Below are 25249 nucleotides of genomic sequence, written 5' to 3'. Positions count from 1 at the left end.
GGAGAGTATAGTAAGGAAAGTATAGTGTAACTGGAGAGTACAGTAGAGCGTATAGTAGTAAGGAGAGTACAGTAGTAAGGAGAGTACAGTAGTAAGGAGAGTACAGTAGTAAGGAGAGTACAGTAGTAAGGAGAGTACAGTAGTAAGGGGAGTATAGTGGTAAGGAGAGTATAGTGGTAAGGAGAGTACAGTAGTAAGGAGAGTATAGTAGTAAGGAAAGTAGAGTATAGTAAGGAGAATATAGTAGTAAGGAGAGTATAGTAAGGCGTGTATAGTAATAAGGAGAGTATAGTGGTAAGGAGAGTATAGTGGAACTGGACTAAGTGCTCAGTCATGCTATGACAGATAACAGTAAATATACAGTAGATATATGGAAGCTAAACAGTAGATATACTGGAGATATACAGCAGATATACAGGAGATATACAGTAGATATACGGGAGAAATACAGTAGATATACAGTAAATATACAGTAGATATATCGTAGCTATACAGTAGATATACTGGAGATATACAGTAAATATACAGTAGGTATACGGGAGAAATACAGTAGATATACAGTAGATATATGGGAGATATACAGTAGATATATGGGAGATATACAGTAGATATATGGGAGATATACAGTAGATATATGGGAGATATACGGGAGCTATACAGTAGATATATGGTAGATATACAGTAGATATACGGGAGATATACAGCAGATATATGGGAGATATACAGCAGATATATGGGAGATATACAGTAGATATATGGGAGATATACAGTAGATATATGGGAGATATACAGTAGATATATGGGAGATATACGGGAGCTATACAGTAGATATATGGTAGATATACAGTAGATATACGGGAGATATACGGTAGATATACAGGAGCTATACAGTAGATATACGGGAGATATACAGTAGATATATGGGAGATATACAGCAGATATATGGGAGATATACAGGAGATATATGGTAGATATACAGTAGATATACGTGAGATATACAGTAGATATACAGTAGATATACAGTAGATATATCGTAGCTATACAGTAGATATATGGAAATTTACAGTAAATATACAGTAGATATACGGGAGAAATACAGGAAATATACGGGAGAAATACAGTAGATATACAGGAAATATACGGGAGATATACAGTAGATATATGGGAGATATACGGGAGATATGCAGTAGATATACGGGAGATATACAGTAGATGTACAGTAGATGTACGTACGTTAGATGTACAGTAGATATACGGTAGATATACGGTAGATAACATGAGATGACCTGTTATGTCTTGTCCTGTCTCACTCACGGTTGACTTCCTGCCTTTCTAATCTTTAGACGCCTGACCTATCAATGACCTGTTAATAACCACCCTAGGTCACACACACACAATCCTCCCACAAATCCACAATCCGCCCCCCAGTCACACACACATCCCAGCGGAGTCGGGATAATTATGTTTGACACCAGGTTTCCCCTTTCTCTTCCCTCCCCCGGTTGGTCAGATGGTGTCCCAGAGGATCAACTCTGTGGACCTGTCCTGCTGCAGTCTGGAGCAGCTGCCTCCCAACCTCTTCTACAGCCAGGACCTCACCCATCTCAACCTCAAACACAACTTCCTCCCCACAGACCACCGTCTACACCAGCTACAGAGGTAGGTGGTACGATCCAGGGGAATTGGACACACAAGGCTGGAATGATATGGGATGGGTTGGGTCTCAAGAAGGGGTAGGGTGGGGTGGGCTTGACCTGGTTAAGTTGCTCTGCCTGGACAGATCTGAGCATGGCATGGTTTGGCTTGGTTGGCTTAGTAAAGAGTTGGACTGGGTCACAATTAGGGTAGGGCTGGACTGGACTAGACTAGACTGAGCTGACCTAGATTGGAGTGGACTTGGCAGAATAGTGCTGGGCTTAAGATGCATGAATGGGGTAGTGTCAGTTAGTGGGCAAGGCAGTGTCAGTGGCCTTTGGTTGGGCAGACTTGAGCTGTTTAGGACCAGGCCTAGCAGAGATGGGCAGGGTAAGGCTGGCCTGAGCTGGGATGGTCAAACAGACTGAGTTGGGCAGGACCAGGACAGGGCCTAGTTGAGTTGACCTGGACAGTCGGAGTGGATGGAGTCTAGTAGGGTAGCCCAGACCTGTCTGCCTCTGCAGGGAGGCTTTTAATATGGCCTGGCTCCCTCACTCTCCCTCTCAGTACTGCTCAGTGGGCACCATCTGGCCCCAGATTAAAGCACATAGCCAAGATGTACTGTACACTGTGTGTGTGTGTGTGTGTGTGTGTGTGTGTGTGTGTGTGTGTGAGCGCGCATGCCTGTCACAGCCTGTCTTAGAAATTCAGAAGATGATTTGTCATTTAACTGCACGTGCAAGTGTGTATGTATATTTGTGTTCTTGTAGTCTACGATGATAGAGAGCGAGGGCTAGAGCGGGGGATTGTATGTGTGCGTGAGAGCGAATATTGGGTTGTGTGTGTGACAGAGAGGCTGGTTGAAGGCAGAATTAGGGCATACAGAATCTTGATCACTGCAGATTAGAGCAGTGTGTGCATGTGCCCGTCTGATCCTGTCTGAATATGTGCCAGGACCCGTCAACATTATACGAGGCTTTGGCCTTTTCATATTCTATATCCTGGCTAATGCAGGGGATAATCTGAATTCAAAAGACGGACATGACCGATGAGAAGCTGCTAGTTTGGAGATAAAAGGATATGATGTGATATGGAGGGTTTAATTGCTACAGAGCATCCCTGCTGGGCATCAGACTCACACAATGTACTAATGAGTATGACCTACATTAGTAGGGTCACTCGTATTCAAAGTGTCATTGGCTGAGCGAGAGAGAGAGAGAGAGGGAAGAGAGAGAGAGAGAGGGGGAAAGAGAGAGTGAGAGAGGGGGGAGACAGGTCAAGAGAGAGAGAGGGGGAAAGAGACAGGTGAAGAGAGGGGGAAAGAGAAAGTGAGAGAGAGAGAGAAAGAGAAAGTGAGAGAGAGAGAGAGGGGGAAGAGACAGGTGAAGAGAGAGAGAGAGAGGGGGAAAGAGACAGGGGAAGAGAGAGATGGGAAGAGACAGGGGAAGAGAGAGAGAGAGTGAGTGAGTGAGTGAGAGAGAGAGGGGGGAGAGACAGGTCAAGAGAGCGAGAGAGAGGGGGAAAGAGACAGGGGAAGAGAGAGATAGAGGGGGGGGAAAGAGACAGGGAAGAGAGAGAGAGAGCGAGAGGGGAAGCGAGAGAGAGGGGAAGAGAGAGAGAGAGAGGGGGGAGAGACAGGTCAAGAGAGCGAGAGAGAGAGGGGGAAAGAGACAGGGGAAGAGAGGGGGAAAGAGACCGGTGAAGAGAAAGTGAGAGAGAGAGAGAGAGAGAGAGAGGGGGGGAAGAGACAGGTGAAGAGAGAGAGAGAGTGGGGGAAGAGACAGGTGAAGAGAGAGAGAGAGGGGGAAAGAGACAGGTGAAGAGAGAGAGAGAGAGGGGGAAAGAGACAGGTGAAGAGAGAGAGAGGGGAAAGAGACAGGTGAAGAGAGAGAGAGGGGGAAAGAGACAGGTGAAGAGAGAGAGAGAGAGAGAGGGGGAAAGAGACAGGTGAAGAGAGCGAGAGAGAGGGGGAAAGAGACAGGTGAAGAGAGAGAGAGAGAGAGAGGGGGGGAAGAGAGAGAGAGTGGGGAAGACAGTGAGAGAGAGGGGGGAAAGAGACAGGGGAAGAGAGAGAGAGGGGAAGAGAGAGAGAGAGAGGGGAAGACAGAGAGAGAGGGGAAGAGAGGGAGAGGGGAAGAGAGGGAAGAGAGGGAGAGGGGAAGAGAGGGAGAGGGGGAAGAGAGGGAGAGGGAAGAGAGGGAGAGGGGAAGAGAGGGAGAGGGGAAGAGAGGAGAGGGGAAGAGAGAGAGAGGGGAAGAGAGAGCGACAACATGGCCTAGTCTAGACTCCTCAGCTCTCACTGTGTCTGTGAGCATGTCACAATGTCTATTGGCTCAGGTTTGTGTGTGTGTTCAGACACACATTTTTCCTGAGAGAGAGAGTGTGTGTGTGAGGAGCTAGGTTTCCATCCAATTGGCGACAGATTTTCATGCAAATATTCTAAAAATCTGCATCAAAACAATATGCGCATTTTCCCACCAGAGATGTTTCCACCAAAGTGACTTGTTGTTGATTAAAGGCTGTGCATGAGGACGTAGTGGACATCAAAATAACTTTTGCAGTGAAATTCCCATGTATTGAATAAAAACTACAAGTTCAATGGGTTTCCATCGCATTTTCAACTCTACACATATATTTGTGAGGGGCTGACCTGTTGCACCCTCTACAACCACTGTGATTATTATTTGACCCTGCCGGTCATCTATGAACGTTTGAACATCTTGAAGAACGATATGGCCTTAATGGCCATGTACTCTTATAATCTCCACCGGCCCAGCCAGAAGAGGACTGGCCACCCCTCAGAGCCTGCTTCCTCTCTAGGTTCCTTCCTTTCCAGGGAGTTTTTCCTAGCCCCCGTGCTTCTACATCTGCATTGCTTGGGGTTTTAGGCTGGGTTTCTGTAGAAGCACTTTGTAACATCTGCTGAAAATACATTTGATTGATTGACTGTAACAAAAAATTTTGCGTTTATATAGTCAATGTCAGCTATCTGAGCAGCTAACCGATCGCTGCAGCTGTACATAGCCCATCTGTAAATAGCCCGTCCAATCTACCTACCTCATCCCCATATTGTTTTTATTTACTTTTCTGCATTTTTGCACACCAGTATTTCTACTTGCACATCATCATCTGCTCATCTATCACTCCAGTGTTAATTTGCTAAATTGTAATTACTTCGCTACTATGGCCTATTAATTGCCTTACCTCCTTACTCCATTTGCACACACTGTATATAGACTTTCCATGTCTAACTCTGTGTTGTTGTCTGTGTCGCACTGCTTTGCTTTATCTTGGCCAGGTCTCGGGTTGTAAATGAGAACTTGTTCTCATCTAGCTTACCTGGTTAAATAAAGGTGAAATAAATCAAATAACATGTGCCCCTCTGGTCTTGGCACCTACCTCTAGCCAACAGCTGGCAGATACAGTGTGGGTATAGCCTACCTGATGAGATTATTATGGACAAAATAGGAAGATGAGTTTTATTTGTCAAATGTCAGCCAAGTATCGATCATCATGTCACCAGAATTAGACCCTTGATGTTTATTGAAAGGAGCATCAAGCTCTTCACCCTGTACTTTCGCAATTTATAGAATTGGTAGCCTAATAAACGGCATTGCTTTCCCGCGTCGTAGTGGGAGGACCACACCACATATCATTGCGTGACTCTTACGTTTACTTCAATATGATTGCAATGATATTAGTATTTCCCCAAAAAAGGCGTTTCCACCACCATTCCTCGCATAATTAATTTTACCGACACAAAAAGATCCCACCTTGTCTAGCGTATTTTGTTTTGCCGACATTTTGAAAGTCTACAGGCAAACGTTTCCATCAGGCCTGCTGTGACATTTCATATCCGACATGTACTTTACTCGCATCAAAAGGTTGGATGGGAACCTGGTTGGTCTCCCGTTTTGTTTCCCTATAAACACTGGGTGTCCTTCACATCACGGCATCTGACTATTTAGTATTTTTCCAAGTGGTGTCCTTCCTCTCTTTCTCCCCCTCCCTACCTCCCTCTTACTTTTTCTTTCTCTCTCTCTCTCTCTCTCTCTCTCTCTCTCTCTCTCTCTCTCTCTCTCTCTCTCTCTCTCTCGTCCTTCATAACTTTTAGTCAGCATTGTAAATATGAAAATACACAGGGTCAAAGGTTTAAACATATGCACGAAACCAGATCCAGCCCCTCCCTGTGTGATGACCTTTGTAACAGAGCATTGCATTATGGGATTAGAGGAGGGGCTAGGTATCCTACACACCTGATTGCCCATAGAGGAGGGGCTTTGATTGGCACATCACTCTCTAGAGCTAATCTGGCTAATCTGGGGGGTAGATAGAGAGATGCAGCCGAGATGGAGAGCGGGAGAGGAAGACAGAGGGGAGCAGAGAGGGAGGGGGTGTATGTGTGGTGTTAGTCAGCAGATTTGAGCAGGTGATCTACAGGAGCACAGGGTTGTCCTGGCCTCCTTGTCTGGTTCAGCTCCTACAGGAGCGCGCCTCCCTCCCTACCTGAGCTGGAATTAAATGGCCTTGCAAATTAATAGCCCTGTCATCTAGCTTCCCTTTTTCTAATAACACATGATGAAGGGGCTAAACTGGCTGTGCGTGTGTGTGTCTGCGCGCGCGCGCGCGCGTGTGTGTGTACGTGTGATCGATTCAAAGCATTGCCAGACTAAAAGGCAGCAGACTTGTTTGTGAGGTTATCAGCTTTGAGGCTAACATGGCAATCGGCCCAGGAGTGGTGGGGCCGTGTGCCATCCCCTCTCTCTCCTGTCCCCTTTCCCCTGTAAGGGTGACTTGACTGAAGGTCACTGCTGAACCATAGGACACGAAGCCAAATGCCACGAGCCTCTGGTGTTGCTACTGACAACACACACTCTGCCTGTTTCCTCTACATGACAATGTATTTGTATTTTCATTTCGACTGTTGAGTCAGACCACTGACTTTGCTAACTCCACAATATCACAGATGTGTGATATTTAACATGTTACCACCGTATGACAGAGGAACGGAAAAGGTCAGAGAATGTCCCATAGTCTTTTGACGCTTGTTTTAAACTTTGGGAGCATTCTAACAGAGTGCAGTTACTCTTCTAACAGTGTGGTTACCTGGGCACAGCAGCACACTACTCTTGAACCAACAAACTATATAATACATATTATAAACTGGCTGGTTCGAGCCCTGAATGCTGATTGGCTGAAAGCCCCATGGTATATCAGACCGTATACCATGGGTATGACAAAACTTGTATTTTTGCTGCTCTAATTACTTTGGTAGCCAGTTTATAATAGCAATAAGGCTTCTCAGGGGTTTACCAACATACCACGGTGGCTGGTATATTGGTATGGTATATTGACCATATACCACATCTCCTCGGGCCTTATTGCTTAAATATACTGCTCACAACCTCTCTCTCTCTTCTCCCTCTTCTCCCTCTCTGCCAGGTTCTCTCGTCTGCGTAGCCTCAACCTGTCTAATAACCAGCTGGGTCAGTTCCCCGTGGCCATCTGTGACATCCCCACCCTCACCGAGGTCAACCTCAGCTGTAACTATCTGACCAACGTGGGCCAAGCTGTGGGATCCATGACCAAGTAAGAACCAGGAAGTGTCTAGGGGTCAATGGCACCCTATCGAGGTCCACAGTATGAGTGATAACACCCATAAAACCTAGCGGTCAAAACAGGGATATGGTTCCAATCGTTTTTCCACGATTCATTTTTCCGATAAGGGGTAAGCCTACACGAAACACAGCCCTTATTTGAAGGGTTTCTAAAATCCCCTAAGACCGCTAGGTTTTATGGGTATTATGACACCACCACTGTAGGGCTCTATTCCCTGTATCGTGTACTACTACCCCCCCCCCCAGAGGCTCTGGTCAAAAGTAGTGCACGTCATAGGAAATAGGGTGCCATTTGGGATGCATGCGAGGGGTCAATGGGCGTATAGAGAGGGACAGAGAGGTCGAAGGTCGCTCTTAACCACAGTCCTAGCATCAGGTGACCTCACCCGCGACCCTAACCTTCAACATGAAGCATCAGTGGTTAGTGTTAGGTTCTATCCACCTTCTCCAGGCACAGGAGACCATTGGATAGGTTCTATGTTTAACATTTCAGATGATTGTCTGACGATACGATGGTAGCCTGAAGTGAATGCAGACTGAGCCGATAGGAAAACTGATAGTAGTTCACGTGGGGTGATACTTTAGGACGGGAGAGAGAAGCTGTGATGAGGTGATGTCTGCTTCCTCGCAGCGGCAGTAGCTGAGCACCTCTCCTCTCGTCTAATGGAAGGATCTGGAATGCAGCCTGTGAAGTCCTCAGTATGCTCACCGAGCCTCATTGCTACTACTGCCACCTCCTGGTTGTAGACGGAAAGACCTTAGTATCAGAATGTGGAGAATGACTTCGTTGAAAAAGGGACTCGGCTGTTTGTAATGTAGCTCTTTTGATTGTACTTGATCACCACGCATTAGACAGGGATTCTTAAAATAACAGAGAAATGTCAGTGTGTTTTTTCACACAAAGTTAAAATGCTGTCTTCTCACATCATGCTCACCCTCTCTCTCGCTCTCTCTCTTTCTCTCCCTCTCTCTCTCTCTCTCTCTCTCTCTCTCTCTTTCTTCAGCCTGCAGACATTTCTCCTAGACGGTAACTGTCTGAGTGAGTTACCCAGTGAGCTGGGTTCACTCCAGAGACTGAGCTACCTGGGCCTGTCCTTCAACCAGTTTACCCACGTGCCCCAGGTGTTAGAGCGTCTAGCGTCCATGGAGAGGCTGTGTATGGCCGGCAACAGCCTGGACACGCTGGTGCTGCAGAGCTTCAGACTGCTCCGAGTCAAGCACGTCGACCTACGGTATGCAGACAGACAGATATAGATAGACAGATAGCTAGATGGACGGACGGACGGACAGACAGACAGACAGAGAAACGGGCAGACAAGCTCGATTCAGATCCTATCTACAGCTCGTGATTCAGAAACATTTTGTAATCCAGTCAGAGTATCCTCATTACAAGCAGACGTCAAGCTTTGCACCCAGGCCGTTTTCCCCCCCATTGCTTGTACAGTAATGGCAGATGCATGCAACTCACCAAATGAACGCCATGCGTGTTTTGTCCATTCTTATGATCTGAACACAGCCTACACCTAGTCGTAATCACGTCTAGACACCTGGCGGGAAACATTCAGTACATGTGTAGACACATTGTTGCCGGCCGGACACGTTTGACTGGATTTGTCTCTCGATTGCAAAACTCAAACCGTGAAAGGAAACTACACTAACTTGTATGCAACAGAACCAGGCTAAACAGAAAGTCAGCAAGGAACAGAATCAGGCTAAACAGAAAGTCAGCAAGGAACAGAATCAGGCTAAACAGAATGTCGGCAGGGAACAGAACCAGGCTAAACAGAAAGTTGGTATTTAACAGAACCAGGCATCAACAGAAAGTTGGCATTTAACAGAACCAGGCTAAACAGAATGTCGGCAGGGAACAGAACCAGGCTAAACAGAAAGTTGGTATTTAACAGAACCAGGCATCAACAGAAAGTTGGCATTTAACAGAACCAGGCTAAACAGAATGTCGGCAGGGAACAGAATCAGGCTAAACAGAATGTCGGCAGGGAACAGAATCAGGCTAAACAGAATGTCGGCAGGGAACAGAATCAGGCTAAACAGAATGTCGGCAGGGAACAGAATCAGGCTAAACAGAAAGGCAGATGGAACCAGGCTAAACAGAGAATCAGATGGAACCAGGCTAAACAGAGAATCAGCATGGAACAGAACCAGGCTAAACAGAGAATCAGCATGGAACAGAACCAGGCTAAACAGAGAATCAGCATGGAACAGAACCAGGCTAAACAGAGAATCGGCATGGACCAGAACCAGGCTAAACAGACAGTCGGCGTGGAACAGAACCAGGCTAAACAGAGAATCAGCATGGAACAGAACCAGGCTAAACAGAGAATCAGCATGGAACAGAACCAGGCTAAACAGAGAATCGGCATGGAACAGAACCAGGCTAAACAGACAGTCAGCGTGGAACAGAACCAGGCTAAACAGAGAATCAGCATGGAACAGAATCAGGCTAAACAGAGAATCAGCATGGAACAGAACCAGGCTAAACAGAGAATCAGCATGGAACAGAACCAGGCTAAACAGAAAATCAGCATGGAACAGAACCAGGCTAAACAGACAGTCAGCATGGAACAGAACCAGGCTAAACAGACAGTCAGCATGGAACAGAACCAGGCTAAACAGAGAATCAGCATGGAACAGAACCAGGCTAAACAGAGAATCAGCATGGAACAGAACCAGGCTAAACAGAGAATCAGCATGGAACAGAACCAGGCTAAACAGACAGTCAGCATAGAACAGAACCAGGCTAAACAGAGAATCAGCATGGAACAGAACCAGGCTAAACAGACAGTCAGCGTGGAACAGAACCAGGCTAAACAGAGAATCAGCATGGAACAGAACCAGGCTAAACAGAAAATCAGCATGGAACAGAACCAGGCTAAACAGACAGTCAGCATGGAACAGAACCAGGCTAAGCAGAGAATCAGCATGGAACAGAACCAGGCTAAGCAGAGAATCAGCATGGAACAGAACCAGGCTAAGCAGAGAATCAGCATGGAACAGAACCAGGCTAAACAGAGAATCGGCATGGAACAGAACCAGGCTAAACGGACAGTCAGCATGGAACAGAACCATGCTAAACAGAGAATCAGCATGGAACAGAACCGGGCTAAACAAAGAATCAGCATGGAACAGAACCAGGCTAAACAGAGAATCAGCATGCAACAGAACCAGGCTAAACAGACAGTCAGCATGGAACAGAACCAGGCTAAACAGAATCAGCATGGAACAGAACCAGAATAAACAGAGAATCAGCATGGAAAGTCACGTAATCATTACTAGACCGATGTCCTCCCTGCTTGGGAAAGAGCAGGCTTTGAGTGACTTAGCGTTATTTGTCAAGTTAATACATCACTCCTGTCACGACGATGGGACAATCACTGAAGTGTCTCTGTGTCATATTGTCAAGCCCAGGACCAAAGATCACACGTGATTGTAGCTAGAGATGAATACGGTGTGGTCTGTTCTTTTTGTCGGTCGGTGCGGCTTTTTCCAGTCTTTTACAGAAATATGTTGAGTGTCAGGTCATTTAGCACGTAAAGCTGTTAATGAGTAACCCCGATGGTGCACACACAGAGAGGGGGCCGGTACCGTTGAGGTCAGATTTCAAGTGAGGAGACCTCAGTACATTTATTCGGTCACACATATGAGATATCAAGACCATCTCTTATTTCATGTTTTATTTCTTCAACCTTTATTTAACTAGGCAAGTCAGTTAAGAGCTAAATCTTATTTACAATGACGGCCTACACCGGGCCAAACATGGATGACGCTTGGCCAATTGTGCGCCGCCCTATGGGACTCCCAATCACGGCCGGATGTGATTCGAACCAGGGACTGTTGTGTTGCCTCTTGCACTTAGGAGGATTGTAGATATTGAATCAATGTGTTAGTTTCAAGTAAAATCACATTTGATTTCAAATTCCCTTTTGTTGACAACTCCAACAACAACAAAAATCAATCCATACAGACATTGATCTTGATCTGATGGTTAATTAGGCTACGGCCCATACTGCCTACTGTCCAATTATGCATGACCTCTAACCTCTGCCCTCTGCCCCATCAGGCTGAATAAGATCCGGGTGGTGGTTCCAGACGAGCCAGACCTGCTGAGGCACGTGACCCAGCTGGATGTGCGTGACAACGGGCTGGAGGAGCTGGATGCCTCCCTGTTCCCACGCCTGGAGGTCCTCCACTGTGAGAGGAACCACATCGCCACCCTCAAGGTCAAGGGCTCCGTGCTCAAAGCCGTCTACGCACAGAACAACGGTGGGTCTGCGTCCCCAGTTAGAGTCCATCGATGCCTGCTGTGCTCGTAAAGACGTAGGAGGGTGACGTTGCCCCTAGATGCTGACCCTGGGTCAGTTTTGCGTTCTCCACACTAATGGTTAAGGCTGAGATTGGCGATAGGTGAAACAAATGCCACCGGCCCCCCCAGGGTGAATGGGTTCATCCTTTTTGTTTTGAGGAAGTGAGCATCCAGCGCCGTTGTAAAGATATAGAACTGCTGTTCTATTGCACGTGCAGGGAGACAAAAACCAGCATTCACTGTTAGAAGTGACGTCTTTGTTGTTGTGATATCGCAAACGGCTCTCTGTGTTCCCTTCTATAGAACTACGGGAGCTGGAGGTCAGCCCAGTGCCCTCCACACTCACCTACATGGACATCTCCAGGTGAGGCCGACAACTTCCCTTCAACACTCAACATTGCAGAAAATACTGTGCGGACACTCTCTAAAACGTAGCATACTCACAAAGCCTCTTCAAACCTGACCTCTCCTCTCCCCCCCTCTCTCTCTCTGTAGGAATCGTATGGAGGCCGTCCCAGAGTGGCTGTGTGAGATTAAGAAACTAGAAGTTCTGGACATTAGCCACAACCTCGTTACTGAGCTCCCAGCACGGTCAGTTTTTCTTGCTCTCTCGCTCTCTCTTGCTTCAATTCAAAGGGCTTTATTGGCATGGGAAGCATTGCCAAATGTAAATCTCTTTCTCTATCTAACAACAGTCTCTCTCTCTGTCATCTCTATCTATGGTCTCTCTCTCTCTATCTACGGTCTCGATCTACAGTCTTTATCTATGGTCTCTCTCTCTCTTTATCTACGGTCTCCCTGCCTATCTATCTCTAGCTACGATCAGTCTCTCTCCCAATGGCTCAATAGTTTTTTCAACCAGGAAAAGCCCATTGAGACCCAGAGTCTCTTTTTCAAAGGAGACCTGTCCAAGAAGACAGTGACCACGCATACATCACAGAAAGAAAACATACAACAACATGATCCATTCCCACTCCTCTGTAACAGAGTCTCCCATCAAAATGTTAATTCATTCAGTGGCACTAACATATCTAGATGAAGCATGAGTTGTAGACTATTCCCATGCCTCTGTTGCACAAAACGAGAAGGCTCTGCCATAGCTGCAGTTGTGGTGCTGTGCCCCGATCTAAAGCCAGACTCGACCCCTCTCAGTATGTTCTTTTCAATTAAGACGTTGAGTTCTGTGAGTTCACTCGGGGATTCATAGACTTTGGCCAGGATAGTGAGTTTGGGGATAGGACCATAGTTATTAGCATCTGAGGGATCTCCACCCTTTAGCAGTGGGAGGACGTAAGCTGATTTCCAAATGCTGGGTATTGAATTGGTCAAGAGACTCAAGTTGAAAATGTGAGCCACAGGTTCAGTAATAATACCAGCTGCTATCTTTTAGAGGTAGGGGATCCAGGTTGTCTGGACCTGCAGACTTTTTAGTGTCTATTGCCTTTAGGGCTTTATAGACCTCAGTATAAGACACAGGCTCAAAGTTAAAATGGTTCACATGAGGGCCTATATCATAGTTGACTGTAACAGAGCTGACATTAGAGCCCTGGGCCCCACCATTATCAACAACTGAACCAGCAGATATGAAGTGCTTGTTAAAAACTCCTACAATATGGGCTTTATCCTTCACTTCATTAGAATCCATCATTAAATGGTCAGGAAGGCCAGAGGAGACATTACAACCTGACACTGATCTGATTAGCTTCCAGAACTTGGTAGGGTTGTTTAGGTTCTCTTGGACTGCATTTAAATAGTAATCTGATTTGGACTTCCTGATCAATCCTGTGCATTTGTTTCTTAGCGCTCTGAAGAAGGCCCAGTCAACAGTAGCATTTATATGCCTAGCCTGAGCCTAAGAGACATTTCTCTTTCTAATGAATTGTCACGTGTGCTCGCTCCCTCTCCGGCCTCTAGTCACCAGGCTGCTGATTGTTGCGCACACCTGTCCCCATCTCCACGGTCGTCAGCGCCTAATGACAATCACCTGGACTCCATCGCCTCCTTGATTACCTGCCCTGTTTATGTCAGCGCCTAATGACAATCACCTGGACTCCATCGCCTCCTTGATTACCTGCCCTGTTTATGTCAGCGCCTAATGACAATCACCTGGACTCCATCGCCTCCTTGATTACCTGCCCTGTTTATGTCAGCGCCTAATGACAATCACCTGGACTCCATCGCCTCCTTGATTACCTGCCCTGTTTATGTCAGCACCTAATGACAATCACCTGGACTCCATCGCCTCCTTGATTACCTGCCCTGTTTATGTCAGCGCCTAATGACAATCACCTGGACTCCATCAGCTTCCTTGATTACCTGCCCTGTTTATGTCAGCGCCTAATGACAATCACCTGGACTCCATCGCCTCCTTGATTACCTGCCCTGTTTATGTCAGCGCCTAATGACAATCACCTGGACTCCATCGCCTCCTTGATTACCTGCCCTGTTTATGTCACTCTCTAATGTTTCCGTTTCTTGTCTGTGTGCTGTTAGTGTTTCTTGTTTTGTGTTATGTTCCGTTTATGCATGAAATATTCACTCCCTGTACTTGCTGCCCCGACTCTCAGCCCACATCGTTATATTCATTCCGCCAAGTTATCAGGAAACCAGGAAATTGTCCCTTCCACTGGTTCTGAATTTCTTCACAGGGGCTTATCACAAATGGACACAAATTTCACATAGAAATAGTCCCAGGCAGTGTCAGCATGGGGAATCAGACGTACTCTGTCATTATTATGGCACAGATCATGTAAGAACGCCTGCTCATCAAACGGTCTAAAATGTCTTTAAAAAATATAAAACGGGGTTTGGTCATTTTTTGTATTTCTAACACAAGCTATTGATCACTGACATCATTACAGAATATCCCAGTCCATGTGTGTCTGCGAGGGGTATCTGTTAGAAGGATGTCCAACAGGATACTGTACAATCCCGCTCTGTATTCTCCAAATAGCTCGTTCTCAATACTCCTTTCCTTCGTAACCACTGATAAGTCGAAAGACTGGACGGGTTTTCACCATGTGTATTCCAGCTCTCATGTCCTGCCAGATCAGTGATCATGGAGGGAAGGACACAAGGAACGGGGGAAAAAAGGAAGCTAGTTTGGACTGTTGAGACTCAGCCAGTAGTCTCATTTAGTCCCTCTGGACACTTCATCTTATGCCTGTGTGCCCTGCTCATGGACAGACTTCTGTCCCCAACTAAGCGTCATGAATCAACCAGATCATTGTGAATCAACCAGATCGTCATGAATCAGTCAGATCATCATGAATCAACCAGATCATCATGAATCAGTCAGATCATCATGAATCAGTCAGATCATCATGAATCAATCAGATTATCATGAATCAACCAGATAACCTTTCATCACCATCCCATCCTTTCTCTTTTTATATCCCCCTCTAGTTCACTTCAGATGCTCCTTCCTTCCTACCTTCCTTCTGTCTTTCTCAGTGTATTATTCTCTCTCTTTCTTGTTCTTGCCCCACTCTTTCTTTCTCTTTCTCATGCCATCTCTCTCTCGCTCCATCTCGCTCTCTCGCCCTCTCTTTCTCGCTCTATCCCCTATCTCCCTCTGCAGATCTATATTTTACTCAGGAAGTGTCAGAGTGACGAATCTTAGCTGCAGGCTCCACTAGAGGTGCTGATATGTTCTGTTTTCATGTCTTCATCCTTTCCCCACCCACATCCCAGGCCTTCTGTTACGACCCAGTTTAGACGCACATCACGCGCACGGAAACGCATGCACACACCGCCCCAGTAGACCAGCTGCACTGTGACAGTGTGTCTGTGTGTCTTCGTAAGCACAGAAGGTCTTTTATCTGCGTTAAGCACAAGCCACATGTCGGTTTATCGCCAATTCCCTCAACGTACGTGCCTTCTTTCTGAAGATTTATCGGTGCATCTTTTACAAGCATACTTTCCTTGTCTCCACGCCTTTGTCTTCACTGATCTGAACACACAGACTAAGTGAAGGTAATATGAAGGCCTTTTCTTTCACCTGTCCCGCTCTTAACTTCTTTGTCAGTACAGTTGGAGAGAGGGCGAAGGGGCGAGGAAGCCACTTGAGACAATTGAGATGCAGCCCCTGTTTCTCTCCCTGTCTTACTCTGACCATTGAGATGCAGCCCATGTCCCACCCACTGTGACTGTGATGTTGTTACTGGTTTGACGCTGACGTCTCTCCACTCCCCCCTACTGGCAGGTTGCTGTGTAGCAGCAGTCTGAGGAAGTTGAGTGCAGGACACAACCACCTGCAGAAGCTGCCTGAGAGAGTAGAGCGCCCACTACTGGAGGTGTTGGACGTACAACACAACCAGCTGGCAGAGCTGCCCTGCAACCTCTTCCTCAAATCTGACAGGTAACACAACATTATGAACATATATTACATATAGGGTGGTAAACATACAATGAGTATGATTACATGGTAGTGAATGAAACTCGGTGTGAATAAAAGTAAATGAATGATATGCCTGTAGTGTTGAGAAAGTACAATCTGTGTTGTTTGTATCAATATAACAGCATGATGACAAGAGGTGTCCTTTAGTTATTGCCCCAGTTATTTACTAGTTAATCTAAGTTATTACACCTGTTAATACAAGTTATTTCTATCCCTGCTAAAGTACGTCTAATGGTTGAAAGACTGACATTCGAGCTCACTTCCTGTTTCAGTTTACGGTGCCTGAATGCCTCAGCCAATAAGCTGGAGCACCTGCCTCCCTCCAGCCTATCAGAGGAGAGCAGCAGTGTCCTACAGGAACTGTACCTCACCAACAACCGTCTGACTGATAAGTGTGTTCCCTTGCTGACGGGACACACACACCTCAGAGTACTACACATGGCCTACAACTACCTGCACACCTTCCCTGCCAGGTGAGTGGATGTAGGCTACATCACACACACACGTACCAAATAACTGCTTCTTTGTCTACCTCACAATACAGTTCACTGTCTCTGATACACACAAGCTCACTGACTCTCCCTTTTCCTTCACTGTAGTAAAATGGCCAAGCTGGAGGAGCTGGAGGAGCTGGACCTGAGTGGGAACAGGCTGAAGACGGTGCCCACCACCATCATGAACCTCAGACGCATGCACACACTCATCGCCCACTCCAACACCATAGAGGTCTTCCCCGAGGTCATGCAGCTTATGGAGATGAAGGTAAGTGTGTCGCATATGCATTTGTGTGTGTGTGTGTGTGTGTGTGTGTGTGTGCGTTAACCCTCTCCTGTCTCTCCTCAGTGTGTAGATCTGAGCTGTAATGAGCTGAGTGAGATCAGCCTGCCTGAGAACCTGCCTCCTAAACTCCAGGAGCTGGACCTGACAGGCAACCCTCGTCTCAACCTGGACCACAACACCCTGGAACATCTCAAGTGAGTCGTCTATTAGTGTGGACAAGTTGTGATTTTAAAGATGGAATCAAATTGAATTCTTTATTCGTTTGTCTGTGTATCTGTATTCCTGCACTGTGATCGTTTCGCTAAGTTTCCTTCTCTCCTCTTCGTTGCAGTAACATTCGCTGTTTCCGCATCGACCCGCCCCCGACCTTCTCAGCCAATGAGGCGTCGGGTGGGCCGGCTGTGTGGAGTCATGGTTACACAGAGGCCTCGGGCGTCAAGAACAAGTGAGTAACGCGCTACGCTACACTACAGGACACAGCCACATCATGTGTGAATCAAATGGACCACCATGGGAGAGCTTTCAAAACACTAGCAAAGTTACCATGGTGACTGAGACGAATACCTCAGTCAGTGAGGTCAATGGGGGGGTGGGCAGTAGAGATAGTCTGGGTGGGTGTATGCACACGTCCATCTGTCCGTGTGTAAGAGAGAGATGCAGTGCCGTGGGAGCTACAGTATGTGTTATGCCCTCGAGGAGGTTCAGAGTTTATCATTAACATTTTGCGTGTCTGTTTTTTTTTTTTGTGCGTGTCTGTGTGTGTGTGTGTGTGTGTTTCCAGGCTGTGTGTGGCCGCCCTGTCGGTGAACAGTTTCTGTGGGAGTCGTGAGGCCCTGTATGGAGTGTTTGATGGAGACAGGAACGTGGAAGTGCCCTACCTGCTGCAGTGTACGATGAACGACGTGCTGGCCGAAGAGCTACACAAGACCAAGAGTGAAGAAGAACATATGACCAACACCTTCCTCGTCATGCAGAGGTATGTGTGGAACACACACAGAGAGAGAGGGAGAGAGAGAGTCATACACCTTCACGTTTAGACAGTATCAGATAGTCAACCGTCTCCTTTTCTCTCTGTCTGTGCCACAGGAAACTGGGTACGGCAGGGCAGAAGCTGGGTGGCTCGGCAGCCCTGTGCCACATCAGACACGACCCCACCGACCCAGGCGGCTGCTTCACCCTCACCGCTGCCAACGTAGGCAAGTGCCAGGCCATCCTGTGTCGCGACGGCAAACCACTGCCCCTCTCCCTGTTGCATAGCGTAGGCCTGGAGGAAGAGTACCGACGCATCAGACAACACAACGCCATCATCACTGAGGTACACAGGGAGGGGTGTGTGGAGGGAGAGGAGAGGTTGAGTGTATTATGCGTGTTGTGTGGGGGTGTGTAAGAGGCTGTTAATTTAAATGAAATAGTAACTGATATTATAGCTTGTGATGCACATCAATTCCATTCCACTTTAAATTCTATAACCCCCCAAGGTTATGCAGGGCTCCACATCCAGGTACATTTTCACACCAGGCCAGTAGCAACAGAAAGCTCCTTGCCCGAATGAAAGAAATACTGGCCCGGGTCAAGATCTGAAAAGCGAAAGTGAATGATGTAAAGCGAATGATGCGTACATCATTTCAATTAGCAAGTGATTTTATATTTCATTTGAGCTGGGCAGGAAACCTACACTACACATGGTTCATACAGACGTGACTTTTTCAAGCACTTAATTATCATTTTCAAGGACCCGCATTGTATATTTAATTGTTGTAATAGACTATAGAAAAAACGAACCATTACCATTCTACATTCTTAATAGGCCTTCCCTTTAATAGGCCTTCCCTTTAATAGGCCTTCCCTTTAATAGGCTTTCCCATTGCCATTCATATTATTTTTACATTCTAAAATATCTCAGAATGATGTGGGCATTGCCTGACTAAATACACCGCATGCACCGATAGTCCCCCGGAGCATGCTGATGAAGTCTGTCCAGGTGGTCGCTCCTCAGTCTAGCCATTTGAGATGTTGTGTTGCCCACAATAAGCACACATGGTTCTTTAACCGAAATGTCGGGAAAGAAATAAAAGCGTTCATTAAAAACGAATGAGAAATGAAAATCACGGAGTAATTATATTTGAGCGGTAGAACTTCTAAATCGGCTCGCTTACCTTTTCAAGGACCAGATGCCTGATTTCATCCATTGCATGATGACTGATTTACGCATTGCAAATATTGAACCAAGACTTCTGGTTTGTATAGCCATTCTTTTCCTGCTAGATATCATAACTTGGAACATCTTTCCTACCCAGTGGTGATGTAAATCTTGGTGGGGCAAACTAAAAAATATTTATTTTTTTGATGCATGTCAGCAAAGCCACTACACAACAAAATACACTAAACAAGACATTCATTGCACTATAACGGTGCCCACAAACTGTTATGGCCTACATAAAGCTGTCCCAACAGCAGAGCTTTCTTTTCAGCACCATGGAGTGAACCCTTACCACCGCTACACCTGGCTATCAGCGGAGCCTTGTCTAGCACCGAAACAGTTAATTCAGCATCAAGCAGACAATGAAAGCGCTTACAATATTCAATGATTACATTTCTCTAAAACAGGCTATAGGCTACAGGTGCACCACCAAGTCAGAACAGTAGGCTAAGTTATGAGGGTGGAAAGTGACCAAATTATTAGGGTGAGGCACATGGGCTACTAACAGCTTACTACACAACATACACATTACTTTCTTGGCTACAGTTCCCGACTTGGCTACAGTTCCCGACTTGGAATTCCAAGTTGGCTGACCGTTCAAAATTATTTTCTTGAACTCACTGAAGTCTGAGAATTCCCAGTTCCTAGTTTCCAGTTGTTTTGAATGCAGCAGAAGTCCTGCTGGATTGACAGCATGGCCAATGTATTCAACCTTTAACAATTGGATACCACAAAACTGTGGAGAAAAAGGAGGTAAAACAGTTTAAAAGTGTAAACATTTACGTTCAACACCATGGGCTAGAGGTTACGATCTTGTCTCATCACTGCAACGCCACTACGGACTCTGCAAAGGTCGAGAGCCAAGCCGCACTGCTTCTTGACACACTGCTAGCTTAACCCGGAAGCCAGCAGCACCAATGTGTCAGAGGAAACACCGTCGAACTGACAACCAAAGTCAGCTTGCAGGCACCCGGCTCCCCACAAGGAGTCGCTAGAGCACAATGAGACAAGGAAATCCCATCCGGCCAAACCCTTCCCTAACCCGGACGACATTCGGCCAATTGTGCGCCATCTGCCGTCCAATGGGTCTCCCAGTCACGGCCGGCTGTGACACAGCCTGGGATCGAACCCGAGGCTGCTGTCATGCCTCAGCACTCATTGTTCAATTTGCAATTTCCAACTTGTTGTGTAATGTTTATGTCCAATGGCCGATGAGCACTGATACGTTTTATCTATAATTTTTGAAGGACTGAAAAGGATTTGCCAGTACATTGTCGACTTGATTTATGATGACTGCTTGTTGTTGACATGATCTGTCCAATCAAAGCAACTGTAGATATAACGTGATTTGACATCATCTCATCTGTGGCCAATGACCTTGAGCCTTCTTGGATGGGCACTTCTAGTGTAAGTCTATGGCAGCACCCAAGGGACATGAATTTTCAAGCTCTACCAGTAGATGTTTGTGTCCCCATGAGTGATAGATCATTGAGCCAATCACGGCACAACTAGAGAACATTACCAACCCCTACACTCTGTATTTTCTGCTGGCTACCCCACCACCCCAGAAAGAACTGAGCTAGGCTGAAACACCTGCGGAGCTCCTTACTCAAGAAAGCAAAAAAAGAGACCATGTTTGTATGCAGCTTTATTAACTCAATGATGTATTTATTTTACATTGTTTGCAAACTGATATGTGACACAAAAAATATGTATACAGTACCAGTCAAAATTGGGACACGCCTACTCATTCCAGGGTTTTTCTTTATTTCTACTATGTTCTACATTGTAGATTAATAGTGAAGACATCAAAACTATGAAAAAACACATAGAATGTCGTAACCAAAAAATTGTTAAGCAAATCCAAATACATTTTATATTTGAGATTCTTCAAAATAGCCACACTTTGCCTTGATGACAGCTTTGCGCACTCTTGGCATTCTCTCAACTAGCTTCATGAGGTAGTCACCTGGAATGCATTTCAATTAACAGGTGTGGCTTGTTAAAAGTTGTGGAATTTCTTTCCTTCTTAATGTGTTTGAGCCAATCAGTTGTGTTGTGACAAGGTTGGGGTGGTATACAGAACATAGCCCTATTTGGTAAAAGACCAAGTCCATATTATGGCAAAAACAGCTCAAATAAGCAAAGAGAAACAACAGTCCATCATTACTTTAAGACATGAAGAACTTTGAACATTTCTTTTAGTCCAAATAATGTGCCTCTGTACGCCTATGTAAATATTCCATTAAAAATCAGCCGTTTCCAGCTACAAGAGTCATTTACAACATTAACAATGTCTACACTGTATTTCTGATCAATTTGATGTTATTTTAATGCACACAAAATGTGCTTTTGTTTCAAAAACAATGTGTGTATGTTTCTCGGAGGGGTTGGGATAAAGCAGAAGAGAAGTTTCTATTGAACAATAAAGTAATCATCTTCTTCCTCTACCCCTCTAGGACAACAAGGTGAATGGAGTGACAGACTCCACCCGCATCATGGGCTACTCCTTCCTGTACCCTGCGGTGATCCCACGGCCCTACGTCTCCAAGGTAACCCTCACCCCGCAGGACGAGTTCTTCATCCTGGGCAGCCGGGGATTGTGGGATTCTCTGTCGCAGATGGAGGCGGTGGAGGCTGTTCGTAACGTCCCAGACGGCCTGGCTGCAGCCAAGAAGCTGTGTACGCTGGCCCAGGGCTACGGCTGCACTGACAGTCTCTGTGCCGTGGTGGTCCAGCTTTCTGTGAGCGAGGACTGCTGCTCCTGCGACGCTCCTCAGCCGCCCCCCAGCCCCGGCCTGGGCGGCTACCCCTCCTCGGGGGGTTCGTCGATAAAGGAGCGGCCCTCAGGGGACGGCTCCCTCCCGGTCCCTCCGTCGTCTTGTAGCGAGATAAGCAGTGAGATCAGTACTAGTGAGATGAGCAGCGAGGTGGGATCCACAGCCTCCTCTGACGAGCCTCCCCAGAGCTCCCTGGTGCTGCTGCATGAACAGCCCCTCCACCACCAGCTCCACCTGCACCACCAGGCCAACCAGCTCTCCCTGCAGGCCCAGCACGCTGCCCAGCCCTGCCCCTACCCTCACCCAGGCTCGGAGCTCCCTGCCCGGGGCTGCTGTTCACTCCACCCTGCCTGTCTGAGCGGCTCCTTCCAGAGGCAGCTGTCCAGTGCCACCTTCTCCAGCGCGCTGTCTGACAACGGGCTGGACAGTGAGGATGAGGAGCCCATCGCCGGGGTCTTCTCCAACGGGAGCAGAGTGGAGGTGGAGGCCGACATCCACTGCCTTAGGGCTGAGGCCTCTTCATCATCATCATCCGGATGGGAACGCCTGCTGGCCCCTCCTCCACCTCCTCCACCCTGCACCCCGGAACCACTGGAGGAAGGGGTGGAGCTGACCTTGGGGGAGGCGGAGACAAGGGAGCAGAGAGAGGAGGGCTGGTCAGTGGGGTCTGGCAGAAAGGGTGATGATGGGAAGACCCTGGGCAAGAGGAGGGGGAATGGCTCCGTGGCCCCTCAGGAGAAGAGCCACAACCTGATCGAGGTGGCAGCAGACGCCCCTTCTAAGAAGGGCGGAGGGTACTTCACAGCCCCCGCCCAGCCCGACCCGGACGACCAGTTCATCATCCCTCCAGAGCTGGAGGAGGAAGTCAAGGAGATCATGAAGCAGCATCAGCAGAAACAACAGAAAGCACCTAGCCCCGACCAGCCTGCAGACTACTACGACACACCCCTCTGAGCAGACACACCCCCTTACTGCAGTCTACTACAACCCTCCACTATGTTCCTGCAGACTACTAGGACACAAACCCTTGATAAATCCCTACAGAGTCTGCAGACTAGCTGAGTAACCTATGTATCTGAAAAACAGCACCTTGTTGAGCAGTCAGACTACAAGCGCTCAACCCGTTCCTGAGACCACATCACTGGAGTACCATGCACTGTAACCTGCTCCACCCCTTTCCACAAAATGGCCTATAGGATAGGACATGCAAATGAGACCTTTAAAATAACCGAACCCTATAGGGTATCCTACTTATGAACACACCTTTTATGGTCCAAAGTAGTTCCACTACTACTCAGACTATACTGGATGTTGTTTTTACATTAGACAATAAACCTCTGAGTACCAATGTAATCAACACTAGTCTCTCTGAAATAGGGTTAGCCTACCACAACACAAAGTTCATATGGATAATATGATTACAGTTTTTTTGTTTTTTTTACTTACCATATCTTTTAATGTGAAGAAAATTAAGTCACTTTTTAAAAATGAAACACGGAGACACAATCTTATTATCAATGAAATACATTTGAAATGGTAACCACCAATATTAACACGTTTAACTTTTGTAGATAGGGCACTTAATGATACTGTGTTTTTTCAGTAAATCTTGGCTCTTGGCCTGTAAAAAGGCATAGAAATTTTTGTAGAAATTTGAAAGACTAACTCCTAGGAGTTGCATACTCTTTATGGTGACCTAGTCACTTTTACTAATCTTCTCTGAGAGAAATTGTGATTTTCTTTTTTTTTTTTTTCCAATGATTGTAAATAAGAGAAATGTATGCTGATGCTTTTAAAGGAACTGTGTACCCATATGTCTGTGGATGGATTTAGTGGTGTGGAGGGGGTGTGGGTCAGACCAGGTTTAGCCATTATGAAGAGCTCACTTTCCTTTCTCTCCTAGACATACATACAGAGGTATGCTCAATGCACACACACACTGTTATACAGTACAAGCACACAGTTCACAGTGGTTCTTCTCTTTCAGTTCTGTCTTATATCTTGGTTATAGTCAGCAGTCCCGCTAGTGTGCTCACAACACACACACAGTAGAATACATACACACAGTATTCCGTCCCACCTCCCTCCTAACTGTTATCACCAGCATGACTGTGTCCAGTTCAGTAATGCAAACAAATTCTATATCCACATGGAAAGTAAACCACACAAACGTTCCTGTCTTTGGTATAATAAATCTTACATTTGTGAATATAAGCTTCCTTGTTCTGGTGGTATTTGTATATTTTTGGGTCAAAATTCAAATTCTCTCTTCCGTGTGTGTGTCTGATATTATCAATGTACGGCCCTTTATTTCACCTTTATTTAACCAGGTAGGCAAGTTGAGAACAAGTTCTCATTTACAATTGCAACCTGGCCAAGATAAAGCAAAGCAGTTCGACACATACAACGACACAGAGTTACACATGGAGTAAAACAAACATACAGTCTATATACAATGTGAGCAAATGAGGTGAGATAATGGAGGTAAAGGCAAAAAAAAGGCCATGGTGGCAAAGTAAATACAATATAGCAAGTAAAACAATGGAATGGTAGATTTGCAATGGAAGAATGTGCGAAGTAGAAATAAAAATAATGGGGTGCAAAGGAGCAAAATAAATCAATTAAAAACATTCGGGAAAGAGGTAGTTGTTTGGGCTAAATTATAGGTAGCTGGTGCTTAAAGCTAGTGAGGGAGATAAGTGTTTCCAGTTTGAGATTTTTGTAGTTCGTTCCAGTCATTGGCAGCAGAGAACTGGAAGGAGAGGCGGCCAAAGAAAGAATTGGTTTTGGAGGTGACTAGAGAGATATACCTGCTGGAGCGTGTGCTTTTCCCTGTGGGAAAAGGGGCATTCTTTTGTGTTTTTCAGATGCAAATGTCACACAATTTTAAGTTAATATAAACGAACAGCCAGAAATGCTGCTAGTAGCACTCAATTAGACTTTCCAACGCATTACATATTATCAAGAAATGTAGGATAATAATCTCTTTGTTGCGTGGCTGTCGTACAGTTTGAGTACGTTCAAAATCATACAGGTGTATGTGCACCTTATGACCAGAAGAGGTCGATATTGTCCAACATCTTTAATAGCACTACCTCAATGAAGCTCTTATTTAACTCGGCAAGTCAGTGAAGAACAAATTATTATTTACAATGATGACCTACCAAAAGGCCTCCTGCGGGGACGGGGGCCTGGGAATGAAAATAAATACAATAGAAATATAGGACAAAAACACATCACGACAAGAGAGACAACACACCACTACATAAAGAGAGACTTAAGAAAACAACACGGCATGGCAGCAACACGGCATGGCAGCAACACAACAGTGTAGTGGTACAAATATTATTGGGCACAGACAACAGCACACAGGGCAAATACATCAACTGTCAGTAAGAGTGTCCATAATTGAGTCTTTGAGATAAAACTGTCCAGTTTGAGCGTTTGTTGCAGTTCGTTCCAGTTGCTAGCTGCAGCGAACTGAAAAGAGGAACGGCCCAGAATGTGACTGGCAGA

The 25249-nt window shown here is 46.2% G+C and overlaps 1 protein-coding gene across 1 annotated transcript in view; it reads left to right on the top strand.

The window, feature by feature from the left end:
• LOC112226838 (PH domain leucine-rich repeat protein phosphatase 1) overlaps positions 1-23947 on the top strand; it is a 78175-nt gene extending 54228 nt beyond the window's left edge. Inside the window, exons 4-17 of the mRNA XM_024391438.2 lie at positions 1511-1659; positions 7078-7224; positions 8258-8485; positions 11332-11534; positions 11878-11938; positions 12070-12165; positions 15779-15934; positions 16246-16446; positions 16573-16735; positions 16817-16947; positions 17085-17198; positions 17535-17729; positions 17840-18068; positions 21413-23947. Of these exons, the coding sequence (XP_024247206.1) occupies positions 1511-1659; positions 7078-7224; positions 8258-8485; positions 11332-11534; positions 11878-11938; positions 12070-12165; positions 15779-15934; positions 16246-16446; positions 16573-16735; positions 16817-16947; positions 17085-17198; positions 17535-17729; positions 17840-18068; positions 21413-22687 (3348 nt within the window). The 3' untranslated portion in view covers positions 22688-23947. The remainder of the gene's footprint in view (positions 1-1510; positions 1660-7077; positions 7225-8257; positions 8486-11331; positions 11535-11877; positions 11939-12069; positions 12166-15778; positions 15935-16245; positions 16447-16572; positions 16736-16816; positions 16948-17084; positions 17199-17534; positions 17730-17839; positions 18069-21412) is intronic.
• The last annotated feature ends 1302 nt before the right edge of the window (positions 23948-25249 follow it).

Source organism: Oncorhynchus tshawytscha, linkage group LG28, assembly GCF_018296145.1.
Source record: "Oncorhynchus tshawytscha isolate Ot180627B linkage group LG28, Otsh_v2.0, whole genome shotgun sequence".
NCBI lineage: Eukaryota > Metazoa > Chordata > Actinopteri > Salmoniformes > Salmonidae > Oncorhynchus > Oncorhynchus tshawytscha.
The sequence above is the reverse complement of the archived record's forward strand: the minus strand, read 5'-3'. Positions and strand labels throughout refer to the sequence as shown.